Raw genomic sequence first — 14,649 nt, 5'->3', positions numbered from 1 at the left:
AAGCTTTCATATGCCTCCTTATATACTAATTTCATCATCATGCCAATAGCTAACCCACTTCCTTGAATCTTTTAAATATTTTAGCAATTTAAACTGTGATTCTACCAGCCTGTCAAAACTGCTGTTTGTCAGCCTCGCTCTATCCCCTTTATATCATGGGGATAATAATACTGCCGTATCATGCAGGGTTATTGCATGGATCACTATATATGTGAAGTATTTTGAAGAGGAAATGTACTACAGGCTATTACTAGTATTATTATTTCCATCAACATACGTACATTAACAAAACCACACTATATTGCTAAAGGACTTTGTTTCCATTCAGCACCTCTTCTCATGCATATTGGTATGTACTTTTCAATACATTCCTATAATCCTGTCAAGCATCGGTATTTTGAATAATCAAGCTATTGTTTAAATCAAAGACTCATTTTATTGATAATCCAATACTTGCTCCAAGGGACGAAACCTTGGAAGTGATACAGAGTGTCACACAGCATAGAATCTTAAAGGCTACGTCAAAGGCAAAGTTTCAGATAACTTCAAAAGCATAACATACAGATGTGAATTGCATAGAGGGTTCAAAGTGTAATATCAACTATTCATTTGGGTACTACAACATCTCCTGGTTCCCACACATTCCTAGTTTACTGATAAGGCATATGTATGAGAACTTGGGGGAGAGGCATTTTTGCTTTACAATGGTAAGATTACTTGCATATCCTGAATCCTTGAGAGTTGCCAGGTAGGGGGGGCTTTGAAGAGGAGTCTTTATTCAGAAAAGGAAAGAGAGGGGGGAAGGGTGAGCACAAAATACATATTGATTCAATAATCAGAAATATCATGCTTGACAAATCCTATATATATAAACCAAGTATGTTGGCACTTTCTTGCATTGGTTGTGGTGTGTACTCCATCAGCCATGGACCCATCAACTGCCACTCAAGTTCCATTACATTCCACTAGTTAAACCAACTCCTCTCAACTGTCACCTACCTACTCACTGTGGCATTAGGAGAAGAAAATAGGAAGTGGCAACAGGAAGATGGAGAAGAGACGGGGAACGGTGGTGATAACATGACTAGGTGGCAAGGCCTGGCCCCATAGGAAGCCTCAGAGGCCAGGGGGGAAAGAGATCTGTTGCCTGGAGTTCAGTTGTGATACCAAGAGATGTTTCAATGGCTACCTTCAGGTGCATACTCTCTAGCAAGGCTTTTTAAATAGAAAAATCCCATCAGGAACTCATTTGCATATTAGGTCACACCTCCTGAAATTGCCATTGTTCCGCACAGGACTTTTTTGTAGAAAAAGCCCAGCAGGAACTCATTTGCATATTAGGCCACACCCCCTGATGCCAAGCCAGCCGGAATTGCGTTCCTGTGCATTCCTGCTCAAAAAAAGCCCTGCTCTCTAGTTTACCGTAACACAACCATGCTAGGCCAAAAAAAAAAAAAAAAACCCCAAAAAACCAGATCATACCACAAACTCACACTGATGCTAAATGCTGCAAGACTCAATGGGACAGGAAAATGTGGCAACAATGCACTGCAAGCAAAAGGAATGCTGAACTTCAGCATCTGTGTGACTGTTGCTATGCCCCCCTGCACACCCCATAATTATTCTTCCTTATCTCCATTCTGGGTCTCTTTCAGGGCTTTGAGCCACCAGAGACACAGGGACACACATATATATGCTGGAGGGGTGGGGGCAGCCAGCATCTGTTTCAGCTGCGGGGTGGGTGGGAAGACAGCAAGGGTGGGCAGTGAGTGAAAGCCAAGAGTTGGTGGGTGGGTGGGATGAGTGACTGTCACAGGTGGGAGGAGTAGTGGAGTGCCAAGGGTGCCGGGGTAATTGAGAGGCAGGAATGTTTGGGAGTGGAGGGGATGAGGTGGGATAATGGGAGGGGGTGGAAAGACACCAAGGGTAGTGGGGGGGAGTGAATACCTTCACTTGAGTGGGTGAGTGGGAAGAATGAGGGCACTCGCCTAGAGCCTCTTTCTAGACCCCGTTGTATTTTTCTTCCTAGTATCTTCATGATCCACAAACTAATTGACCTGGAATTATTCTAATATCACACTGTATTCACAGTATATGCAAGGCAGGATTTCAGCGCTTATGGTAACCACAAATCATATCACTGGTGTACTAACTGTAAAGTTTGTTTAGTTCTATTTGTTTAGACTTGCTGAACTTTAAAAGTCCCACTTTCAGTGACAAATTTTATCAGCTGTGACTGATTCTCCAAGGTCTGAGAGATAATGTTGTGCATAAGCCATGTCTGTCGCAGTCTTCTGTACCACTGGCTCTAGCTGTACTGCCAGTGCCATTTGCTTAAAAAGACATCTGGCCCTGCATACCAGGCAAACCCCCCCCCCCAAACAAACCCTAGTATGCTGCTGTCATCATACATGCTGAGGTTTGTCTACCCCTGTGCTACTGTAATACATGATCTGTGGGGTTGCCTTTATAGACTATAGCTGGCTGACCATGAGATAGCCAGATTAATTTTTGCAGCTAGTGACTACATAACAATGGTCCTGTATGACCACAACGGGTTCTGGGTTAAACTCAAGGCACATTACTTACCATTTAGGTCTTCAATGGCCTTTGCTTGAGATATCTGAGAGAGAGTCTTAACACCCCACTTACCAAGATCAGTTACTGATAATTGATTGCCATCTTTCATCAAACAGACTAGTTTTTTTTAGTGGCTCTCAGATGCTGGAACCAAATGCCTGCTGATTCCTGGAGTCTTTTTGTTTTTATGAGAGGATTAAAGAGTCAACTTGTAGCAGGTGAGGGCAGAACTGCTCAGTTCCTACTTTTTCTTCAGTCTTCTCTTGCAAGGGAAATGGTACATAAAATGGCAAAAATAGAACACATGATGTAGGAAGGCAGTTGCAGCCTAGGATCAGTGTAGGGATAGTATATAAAAACCTAGGCCGTTTTCCCACTGACCTTACTCCGGAGCGACGTCCCTCTTCACTGTGCAGCGTCTGCACGGATTTCCCACCAACTGCTGCGCACAACCAGGAAGAGCCGTGGCTTTTGCGTCGCAGATGTAAACTGGTTTTTAGCGGTTTACATCTGCGACGCAAAAGCCGCGGCACTTCCTGGTTGTGTGCAGCAGTTGGTGGGAAATCCGCACAGACGCTGCGCTGTGAAGAGGGACGTCGCTCCGGAGTAAGGTCAGTGGGAAAACGGCCCTACTTTCTATAAAACAAACCAAGTCCTCAGGGCCATATGATTTCCATCCAAGGGTACTAAAAGAAGTTACAGGTATAATTTCTGAGCCTCTGCCCATTATTTTTGATGGAGAACGTGTGAAATGTCAGAAGACTGGAGGTGGGCAAATGTTGTCCACATCTTCAAGGGAAAAAGGAGGATCCAGGTAACTACTAGCTTGTCGGTTTGATGTCTATACCTGGAAAACAAATTTTGGCACCTTTAAGACCAATATAAGTTTATTCAAGATATGAGCTTTCATGTGAAGGAACACTTCGTCAGATACATAGAAATGGAAGTTAATAGTTCATATCTCATGAAGTTTTATATATAGATACCTCTATACCTGGAATCATTTTAGAACAAATAATCAGTCAGTCCTTGGGCATTTAGAAAGGATTGTTGTGATTACTAGGAGCCAGCATGGGTTTCTCAAGAACAATTTGTGTCAGGCTAACCTCATCTCTTTTCTTTTTGAGAAAGTTACTGCCTTGCTGGATCAGGGGAATGCTGTAGACATTGTTTATCTTGATTTCAGTAAGGCTTTTGATTAGGTTTCACATCATATTCTTGTTGGCAAGATGGTAAAATGTGGTTTACATTCTATTACTGTAAGGTGGATCTGTAACTGGATGACAGATCGCATGCAAAGAGTGCTTGTGAATGGTTCCTCATCCTCTTGGAGAGGAGTGACAAATGGAGTGCCTCAGGGATCTGTCCTGAGGATTGTTTTGGTCAATATCTTTATAGGACAGGGAACCTGTCATGGCCATCTTCTGGCCATGGAGCAGGGGACACTAAGGGTGTGGAGGGGAGGCAGTTGTGAATTTGCTGCATTGTGCAGGGGGTTGGATTAGATGATCCTTCCAACTCTATGATTCTATGTTTCAGAAGGGCTTCTGGAGATTACAATATTGGCTGCCTATTGATTATGGTTTGATTACTAAGGATGGAGTTCATCTTTGGTCTAATGTTTGTATAAATGATGTTATTGTTTTACTGTATCAGTATACTTTTATGCATTAGTATGTTGGGAACAGTGAATGCAAAAAGCTAACCTCAGATTAAGCAAAAACACATACAATAAAGTAAGAGCTAAACATTCAGAGATAGGAATTTTAAAATGTTTGCCACAATACCAATAATACGTCATAAAACTAAGTTGTGAAAATAAAACCAATTTTCTGGGCAACTGAACTCTATATTTTCCTTCCATATTCTTCTTTTATTCACATCTAACATTATTCACACTATAAAGGGACACTTGTTTAATTAACATACTCCTTTCTTTCAAAAATTATGCTGCTTATTTCTGTTTTGATATTGTCTTATTTCATACCTATCTAATGTTCTGGGAATTATAATTTTCCCAATTCCCTCTCTGCTGTACAAATAAAACATGAATTCCCAGATTAGATAGTTCTACACCAATGTTATTGCATCTTTCACAGTAATGCCAGATAATGATTAGATAAAAGCAGCTTTTTGCTTTATGATTAACTTCATGGTTATTTTGTTGGTATTCTTCTATTGATTTTAGACTCTCACTTACAAGACGCTAGGCAATGGGACTGCGTGTACTTATTCTAAAAACATCTGTATCTCGTGTATGATTCCCTAGATCCCCTGAAGAGGCTGTAAATGTGCTTCAGATGGGGGATAAAGCTTTACAATTCTCTACAATATATACCTGCAATATACATAATTACTTTTCTTTGGCAACTAATTTAATCATCTACTGAAAATTACCTGGAAGAAAGGACTGAAGAAGGTATGTCTGCAGAAAAAAGGGAAAGAAGGTAGGAAGCAAAGAAGGAAGGAAACTAAGTGTATTTATTTTAGAATGGTCTCAGTACAGCAGTTAATGCAATGTGGGTTTGTATTGGCCGGTAAACAAGAAAAAAAAAAAAACCACCATGCATTTAACAGTTACGAATGACAAGAAACTTAATATGGCTACTTACAAGTTACAGTGGTGGGGTGGGGTTAAACAATGATGGTGATTTACTAAATAAAACAAAACAAACTTCTAGTATAACTTGAATGTGAGAAAAATGGAAAGGGGAAAGAGATGGGCAGGTAGTAAAAATGGAATTTTATACAAAAATATATTTTTAGTTCCAGAAGATCCCTGGGAGATTATACTGGAATGCTTAATTTAACAGCCTTAGTTGTAAATATAGCTGGAAGATGAAGAAAAAATGTTTACTGTTAGGTTACTCACCATGTTTTTAAACCTTTATGCACAATTTCACAAACTGTGGGACCATGGAGCCATTGTGTTCACACGCACACACATGAGTTCCTGCTGGGCTTTTTCTACAAAAAAGCCCAGCAGGAACTCATTTGCATATTAGACCACACCCCTGATGCCAAGCCAACTGGAAGTGTGTTCCTGCTCAAAAAAGCCATATATATATATATATATATACGTTCAAGGAAACAGACCTACAGAAGACAGAAGGTAAAGTTTTTGCCTCAAATATTGTGAGCTGTTCTTACTCCTTTTTGCCTCAAATATTGTGAGCTGTTCTTACTCCTTTGTCGACATGGAACGCGCTTGGATCAACATACTATCAGGGAGAGTCGCTTCTTCCATCAATTCGGGCGACAAGACAAACATGGCAATATTTGGGTGACACTTACGGATTTGATAATTACACACATAGTTGGATGACCCTATGGGGCAACCCTGAAGTGAAGATAGGGGGACGGCCGGTGATTTGGAAGTCGTGGGCGCAGAGGGGTCTCTTAACTCTCAATCAGCTTAAAGACAGCAACGAGGACGCATTTCTCTCTTTTGAGGATTTACAAAGTGTCTTTGGGTTACCAGCTAACCAATGGCTGCAATTCCAGCAACTGAAGCATTCACTGTCTACTTCTTTTGGCATAGACACCTTGGCGGTTCCGGATGCTCCGCCTCTCCTGCAGACCCTAGAACATGCAATTGAACAAAATAAGCCAGTCCGTGTTTTATATTTATGCCTGAAAAAAGATGTGCAATACTCTATGGAAGACTTGCGTTGTCAATGGAGCGAGGAAATTAACTGCCCTATTTACCCTTTTCAATGGGCAGCTATCTGTAGTGGTCTCCGCCATTGTTCGAAAGATCTTCGTTTGATTTTAATTCAACAAAAGCTTTTGTTCAGGATTTATTGGACTCCTCTTCGTCTGTATAAGCACAATTTGGCTGAATCCTCAGCTTGTTGGCGGTGTCTACGCTCAGAGGCGGGCCTGGTTCATATGCTGTGGAAATGCCCGATGTTAAAATATTTCTGGGATGGGATTGCTCGATGGATGCAAAAGGTACTTAACATTGACCAGTCTATTTCTGCCATGCAGATATTACTGAATTATTTCCCGACGACCTGGTCACTGACTCGTTGGCAGCGAAGATGGGCGGCACGTGCGATAATGATTGCGAAGCGGCTTATCCTGCTGCAGTGGCGTGAAGACTTCACCGGCACGATTACTACTTGGCTTGAGGGAAGGTATGCTTTGGCTGTGCAAGAAAGGATAGCATATCGCCGGCAATGTCAACAACAACAATTTGAAGAGATTTGGTCGGCTTTTCTAGAAGCATCTAATGTTTAAAGCTCTGCATTTTGAAGTCTGGGACTTGTTTACCCGGGGGCTCTCGGAATGGGGAACTGGCATGCCGGCATCTAATTAACTCGATCAGTTCAGGCAGTTTAGATTAGGAGAATATATGGTGGCGGTGCACAAGGTGTTGGATAAGTGCCTCCGTTCGTTCGACGGAATGAACGTCCGTGATATGCTTTATGAAAAACTTAATAAAGTATAAATAACAAAAAAAAAATATTGTGAGCTTGCCACAAATTATATACATGGGAACATTTTAAAAAATCTGTTTCTCATTTTAACCCTCGAATGTTCCGTGGTTTTTATATTTTTCTTGATAAACTGGATATGCATGAGGTTCATTATTTAGTGATAACTAAGTAACTGCAAGACATTACACAGCTTCCTCAAAATTGCTTCCAACTGAATTTAGTTCTTACTTCTTCTAGCTGGACAGGCTAAGAATTACTGAACTATGACTTTAAGCTTTTAAAACACTTTTGTACTTCAACCTAAAACTGCTGATTCTTACCTGGATTAACTTGAAGACTTTGTTTACACCAAGTCTTGGTTTGGCTCCTGTTACCATTAGGTGGATCTGTAACTGGTTGAGAGATTGCACCCAAAGAGTGCTTGTGAATGGTTCCTCATCCTCTTGGAGAGGAGTGACAAGTGGAATGCCTCGAGGATCTGTCCTCAGGCCTGTTTTGTTCAACATTTTTTTTATAAATTATTTGGATGAAGGAATAGAAGGAATGCTTATTAAATTTGCAGATGATACTATATTGGGAGGGGTTGTAAATACAGTAGAAGACAGAAATAGGATCCAGGATGATCTTGACAGGCTGGAAAACTGGCTGAAACCAATAAAATGAATGTTAACAGGGATAAATGTAAAGGTCTGCATTTAGGTAAGAAAAATCCTATGTATGGTTATAGGATAGGGGAGACTTGTCTGGGCAGTAGTATGTGCGAAAAGGCCATCTGACAGCAATGCGGATCCTGTGAATTTATTGGGGGGGGGGGTGGAATTTGTGAATTTCCTGCATTGTGCAGGGAGTTGGACTAGATGATCCTGGAGGTCCCTTCCAACTCTATGATTCTACACACAAAACCAAATAATGGTTGTTACTAAAGGAACTAGCTCTATTCTTGGTTTTCCCCCGACCATCACCCTCCAATTAATTTAGATGCTTCCAAATCAGATAACATTCAAAGCCAAGTTTGCAAGCCACAATCTGGAGCCTCTTTGCAATCTAGGGCAAGCATTCTTGATGCATCTTGGTCTGGTATCTCAGCTTTGACCATTCTGCTTTGAGTGACTTTACCTGGAATTTAGACTAGGGTTGCCAGACCCCCCTGGGGGAAGCAGGGTCCCCCACCAGCAGGCCTTGCTCCCCAGCTGCTGAACAGCTGGCCAGCCGAGGAACTTACTTGGAGCAAGAGAATGGCCCAGGCCTCATTGCCAGCGTCACACAGGAAGTGCTATCATCACACCAGCAACATCCAGGTGATGCTCTGGTATTTGGGCAAAAATTCTATGGTAGAAGCTGGTTTTACCATAGAGTTTTAGCCTAAATACCAGCGTGTTGTCTGGACATAGCTGGTGTGATGATATCACCTCCTGTGTGATGCTGACAATGAGGTCTAGGCCTTTTTTCTTTCTCCAAGTATTTGGTTTGGATCTGGGCTCTGGGAGTGAGGGAAGGGAGGTTAACTCTGGCTCCTGTACCATTTCCCTAGCCAAAAATCCCCTGCCCTGATGCTTTTAGGCCTCATGGGAATGGAAAAGGCAAATATCCATACTGTGCACATCTTTCTCTATAGGGGCTTAAGCCAACTTGAAAGGCCATCTTCAATCAAGAGAATGACATGGGGTGCATAGTTAAAGTGCCCAGTAGGCCAGTTCTGCCAGCAGGACAAGCTGAAAAGTGAACCACCACGACTGCCGCAAGCTTCATGAGGCATGGGAGCAGACTGAGCCAGCAACTGGGGCAATGGAGGGGCAGGCAAGAAATGCACTATTTACAGTTACAGTAGCCTGGGTGATCAGCCCCCCTTTTATCCTATTTTGTTTCCCAGACTGTTTCTTCCAGTGTTTTGTATGGAACAGACATCTCACACATTAGCTGATATTTTTATTTCATTGTGAGGGAAATAGTGTATTTTGATAAGAAAAAAAATTAGCCCTCACCCTTGACAACATTTGTAAAATTGTGTTATTTACAAAATGAATTTGTGTTTAATTACATAACACAACTTTTTTTGTGCTTCGTACCTTAAAACCTCTGGCCAGCCAAGGTCATTTATCATGAAGCTTGTCAGCATAACCAGGTTAGTGCTCTCAGATTACATATTAGCTTTATCCTCCTTCATCTCTGCTATATATTTTTGACAAATTATGAAAAGAACACTCTGTAATGGGAACTTTGTCAGCAGAATCAAAATGAATCAAACCTATGAGGGAAACCATTCAATAGAGGCAGTTTAAAATGTTTAAACAATGTGGCTATAAGATCATCATTTAAACTAAGAGATAGTCTTCACATATCTTTCCAGCAGAGCATGACACTTTGAAAATTGGGGTAGAGTCCTTTGATAGTACTTTTATAATCAATGTTTCTTGGAAAGACTGAAATAATCCTGAGAGAACATAGATAGCTAACTATATAGTAGCCATATTTATTCTTACACTGGTTTTCCCACAGAGCTCTCAACCAGGAAGCTGTGTTAAATGCTCCTTCAAAAAGGATCCATATTTCATTTTCCAATACATTATTGTACGTTTTGAGAATCCTTTCCCAAATAATTCCCCCCTCCCCCAAGAAGTAGCACAGACTGTTTGACAAAAAACAAAACAAAACAAAAAAAAAGGTCAGATTTCAGTTCCCAGCATCCTCGACCATAGTCCTATTGTGATGTCAAAGAAGCAGGTAACTCTTGAATGGGGGCGGGGGAATCCATATGCTTATTAGAATGAAGATGTTTTAGTAGGTTGATTAGAGAAAAGGAACTGGTACAGGTCAGGGATGGAAGATGAGCATGTAATGAAGACAGGAGTTATACGAACATGATATCATACTTCTTTGTTTAATGGGCACAATGCCCTTGCACAAATACTCCAGTGAGAATTTCACTTCCTGTCCAGAACATGAGTGGAGGTTTCTACCTCTTGCAGTCAGGATTCTGATCAGTGTTTCACCGTCCTCCTCTTCTGGGGACAGGCAGTCTGGGGATTAGCTAGTTGTTTCCAGGGCCTGAGCAGTGATTAAATTGGGTTCCATTAAACTGGGTGGCACAGGACTCCTTTTTTGCCTGCTTTACACTGCTTCATGCCTGGGGTGGCTTCGTTAAATAGGTCTAGCAGTAAAACTGGTGAAGTCCTCATTAAATTGGCAGGAATTGTTAAAATTCTTTCATGCGGATAGGAAAATTGCAGCCTGAGTCAAATGCATGGACATTTCCTCCATGCGTTTGTTCCACGCAGACAGCTTGGCAACGGCACAGAAGTAGAGGGCGGAGCCCCCATGCTCAAGCCTGCTCTCACTCCGTATGTGGATGGGTTGTCTGTGCAGGTTTACAAGATAATGCATGGGATGGCGAAAGTAGAGAAAGAAGTACTTTTCTCCCTTTCTCACAATACAAGAACTCGTGGGCATTCGATGAAATTGCTGAGCAGACAGGTTAAAATGGATAAAAAGAAGTACTTCTTCACCCAAAGGGTGATTGGCATGTGGAATTCACTGCCACAGGAGGTGGTGGCGGCCCCAAGCATAGCCACCTTCAAGAGGGGGTTAGATAAAAATATGGAGCAGAGGTCCACCAGTGGCTATTAGCCACTGTGTGTGTGTGTGTATATATATATATTTAGTATTAAAAGTATAAGAACATATTTGGCCGCTGTGTGACACAGAATGTTGGACTGGATGGGCCATTGGCCTGATCTAACATGGCTTCTCTTATGTTCTTATGTTCTTATGATTTATGGCAATCATTCAAAATATATGGATGGGCATTCAGATGTACATTCTAAAATAAAGAAATCATGCCTCTACTTCAACATATCACAGGGTCTCATGTTAACACAATTGCAGTAAACCAATTTCCACAAGTTTTGCTTATAAAAAGGCAAGACGACAATAAATGTTTTGATTAAAAGGTCAAAAATATTTATTATTTATTTGTTTCCAATTCCCCCCACCTTTCTGCCCTATGACATATATCCCATACTAGGAATAAGGCCTGTTGTGGAAAGAAATTGCAAGAGGCTCTAGAAAGAGGGTCAGGCTGACTGCCCCCACCTTTCCTGTCTTCCAATCAATCCACCCAAATGAAGGCCCTCATTCCCACCATTCTTGGTGACTTCCCCTACCCCAACCTCAAATTACCACATCCTCCAAAACACCTTTTCCTTTCAACTACCCCTGCACCCTCCCTCCCCTTGCTGTCTTGAAGGGCTGTCATGTGTATCTGTGTGTGTGCCCCCATGTCTCTGGGGGCTGCGTACGTCTCCATCTTTAATTTCTAAATGGATACTTTCACATCTGGACAGGTAGGATTGCCTTATAATAAACCCTAAAATTCCCTACTGCTCACCTCTATTTTCTTCGCTTCTTGCTTGTGTGTATTGTATTGCTTGTGTGCGTTGATTGTATTTTTACATATTTTTTTCTGAGTAAAACATTTTAAATCTTATTTTAATTCTGGAGTCTTCCTTCTGATACTGTCAAGTCAAGTCAAGTCAAATTTATTTTTATATCCCGCCCTCCCCCGCCAAAGGCGGGCTCAGGGCGGCTCACAGACATGGAAACCATGATTTAAATAAAATACAATACAATGTAAACACGAATTTTAAAATATAGTTCAAATACACAAATTATTTAAAATAAATAAAAACAGATGTTATAAGGTGCTATAAAATTACAATCAAACATAAGATGGCTATGGCTATGGACCTTCATATTATTTGGTGGGAAGATTCTCAGCTCCTAAGCTCTACCTAAGTCTCCTTCTTGCTAATTTCCCTATCAAAAGAGGAGACAGCCAGTGTTTCTAGCAACACCAAGTGCTGAGTGTTCTGTCATTCTACCACATGCAACTAAGCCTATCTGTTCTTTGGGTCCGACTAATAATTCTAAGGCAAGGGGCTTCGGTGGAAGCAAAAACAAGGCAGGCGAGGAGATAGCACAACACAGGACAGTTTAGGACACCTCAGAACTTTACAGAGGTTAAACATAATGGGGTAACACCCAGTGAAAGAGAAAATGTATTTATTTAATTGGATTTTTGACTGCACTCCCCCATAGCTGGGCTCAGGGCAGTTAACAACAGGTTTATAATTACAACCAATAAAACCAAAATGAATAAAACCATACAATGTTCCATTACCCATAAAAGATGGCATCAAAATCCGGGTGGTGTTGCTATCTTGTGTGTGTGTGAAGGGGGGTGAGAGAAGAAGAAGATGATATTGGATTTATACCCCTCCCTATACTCTGAATCTCAGAGGGGTCACAATCTCCTTTATCTCCCCCCCCCCCCACAACAGACACCCTGTGAGGTAGGTGGGGCTGAGAAAGATCTTACAGCAGCTATCCTTTCAAGGACAACTCCTTTGAGAGCTATGGCTAATAGGGTTGCCAAGTCCAATTCAAGAAATATCTGGGGACTTTGGGGGTGGAGCCAGGAGACTTAGGGGTGGAGCCAGGAGACATTAGGGGTGGAGCCAAGAGCAAGGCTGTGACAAGCATAATTGAACTCCAAAGGGAGTTCTGGCCATCACATTTAAAGGGACCTTTTCAATGCCTTCCTTCCATAGAAAATAATGAAGGATAGGGGCACCTTCTTTTGAGGCTCATAGAATTGGGCCCCCTGGTCCAATCTTTTTGAAACTTGGGGGGTATTTTGGGGAGAGGTACTAGATGCTATACTGAAATTTTGGTGCCTCTATCCCAAAAAAACAGCCCCCCCAGAGCCCCAGATACCCACGGATCAATTCTCCATGATTTTCTATGGGAATAAATCTCCATAGGGAACAACAGAGTTCCCAGCAGACATTTCCCTCCCCTCCCCCCGCTTTCTGACAACCCTGAAGGGGGGGGAGGGTCTCCAAACCGGGGGATCCCCTGCCCCCACCTGGGGATTGGCAACCCTAATGGCTGACCCAAGGTCATTCCAGCAGCTGCAAGTGGAGGAGTGGGGAATCAAATCCGCTTCTCCCAGTTAAGAGTCTGCGCACTAAACCACTACACCAAACTGACTCTCACCCTGGAAGTGGGAGTGCCAAGATGGAATTGTAGCTGCCCTCAACCAAATGCCTTACAGGCCCTACAGAACAGTAATAGGTTCTGCAGGGCCCAGATGGAGTTTGGCAGGGAGTTCCGTAAGATTGGGGTCAAGGCAGAGAAGGCCCTGGCCTTGGTCAAGGACAGCCAGATATCTCTCAGGCCGGGGACCACCAGCGGATGTTGATTATCAGAGTGCAGGGCTCTCTTGGGGGTATACCAGGAGAGGTGGTCCCAAAGGTATGTGGGTCCATGGCCATTAAGAGCCCTAAAAGTTACTACCAACACCTTCAACTTGATCCAGTACTCCACTGGAAGCCAATGCAGCTCCCACAGCATGGGAGTTGTTCATGGGGTGCCCATGAGGACCCAGGCTGCTGCATTCTATACCAGCTGCAGTTTCAAGGTGAGCCTCAAGGGCAGGCATACATAGAGCGAGTTATAGTAATTTAGCCTGGAGGTGACCATTGAATGGATTACAGGGGCTGGGTTGGAGTGGGACAGGTAAGGGGCCAGCTGCCTGACTTGGCGTAGTTGATAAAATGCCAGCTAGGCAACATTGGAAATCTGGGCTCCATTGTCAGTGAGGCATCCGGGATCACCCCCAGACTTTGGACGGTAGGTGCCAGTCTCAATGACATGCCACCCAGAGGCAGGAATTGGGACTCCACATCAGCATCCCCCCCAACAATGTTACAATGGGGGATGCTACTAGTTCAAGAAAAGCCTTAGCCGAGTAGAAAACCATAGAATGGCTTCTAACACAGCTCAGACACCCTTAGCTCTGCCAACACCATAGTACATGTACTGCAGCAAGGGGCATTTGAAAAAACACTGGCAGAATGGATCAGCTTTGGCTAGCAGGCCCTATTCTGCCATACCTCCCAATGTTTTTCTTAACACCCGGAGAAGCTTTTCTCTCTTGGTCCCCCCCTTCTGTGGTAACTTGCTGCCACCATTTGACCTTTGTAGGGATTACCCACTGGGAGAGCCAGTTTGGTGCAATGGTTAAGTGTGCGGACTCTTATCTGGGAGAACTGGGTTTGATTCCCCACTCCTCCACTTGCACCTGCTAGCATGGCCTTGGGTCAGCCGTAGCTCTGGCAGAGGTTGTCCTTGAAAGGGCAGCTGCTGTGAGAGCCCTCTCCAGCCCCACCCACCTCACAGGGTGTCTGTTGTGGGGGAGGAAGGGAAAGGAGATTGTGAGCCGCTCTGAGACTCTTCGGAGTGGAGGGCGGGATATAAATCCAATATCTTCTTCTTCTTCTTCTGGGAGGGTCGGGATTCCCAGCTTCCCTTCCAAATTCTGAGGCCTTGCTTCTGGGTCTCCCACTGCCAAGTGCCTGGTTACCACAGGGACTACTTACTACCTTGTGCACCCCTGGAGGAATAGCTACTTGCCAACTGCCTGCCTTCCCTCTGGCACTTTAAAATAGTGCGTCCGAGATGGTGGAGGTCTATGTGGCACAGAGAACAACTGCCAGCCTCAAAAGTTATAAAGTATTTATGAAAAAAAAATTACAAGCATACTTTTAGGACAGCGCTAGACTGAGCA

General features: G+C 43.0%; 1 protein-coding gene across 1 annotated transcript in view; it reads right to left on the bottom strand.

Moving 5' to 3' along the window:
• The window catches only part of ARHGAP15 (Rho GTPase activating protein 15), an 884,620-nt gene that overhangs the window by 309,131 nt on the left and 560,840 nt on the right, over nucleotides 1-14,649 (bottom strand). The window contains 1 exon segment of the mRNA XM_060257451.1: nucleotides 5,453-5,533. Coding sequence (XP_060113434.1) covers nucleotides 5,453-5,533 — 81 coding nt within the window.

Source organism: Heteronotia binoei, chromosome 16, assembly GCF_032191835.1.
Source record: "Heteronotia binoei isolate CCM8104 ecotype False Entrance Well chromosome 16, APGP_CSIRO_Hbin_v1, whole genome shotgun sequence".
Lineage (NCBI taxonomy): Eukaryota > Metazoa > Chordata > Lepidosauria > Squamata > Gekkonidae > Heteronotia > Heteronotia binoei.
Note: the sequence above shows the minus strand (reverse complement) of the source record. Positions and strands in the feature narration are given on the sequence as shown.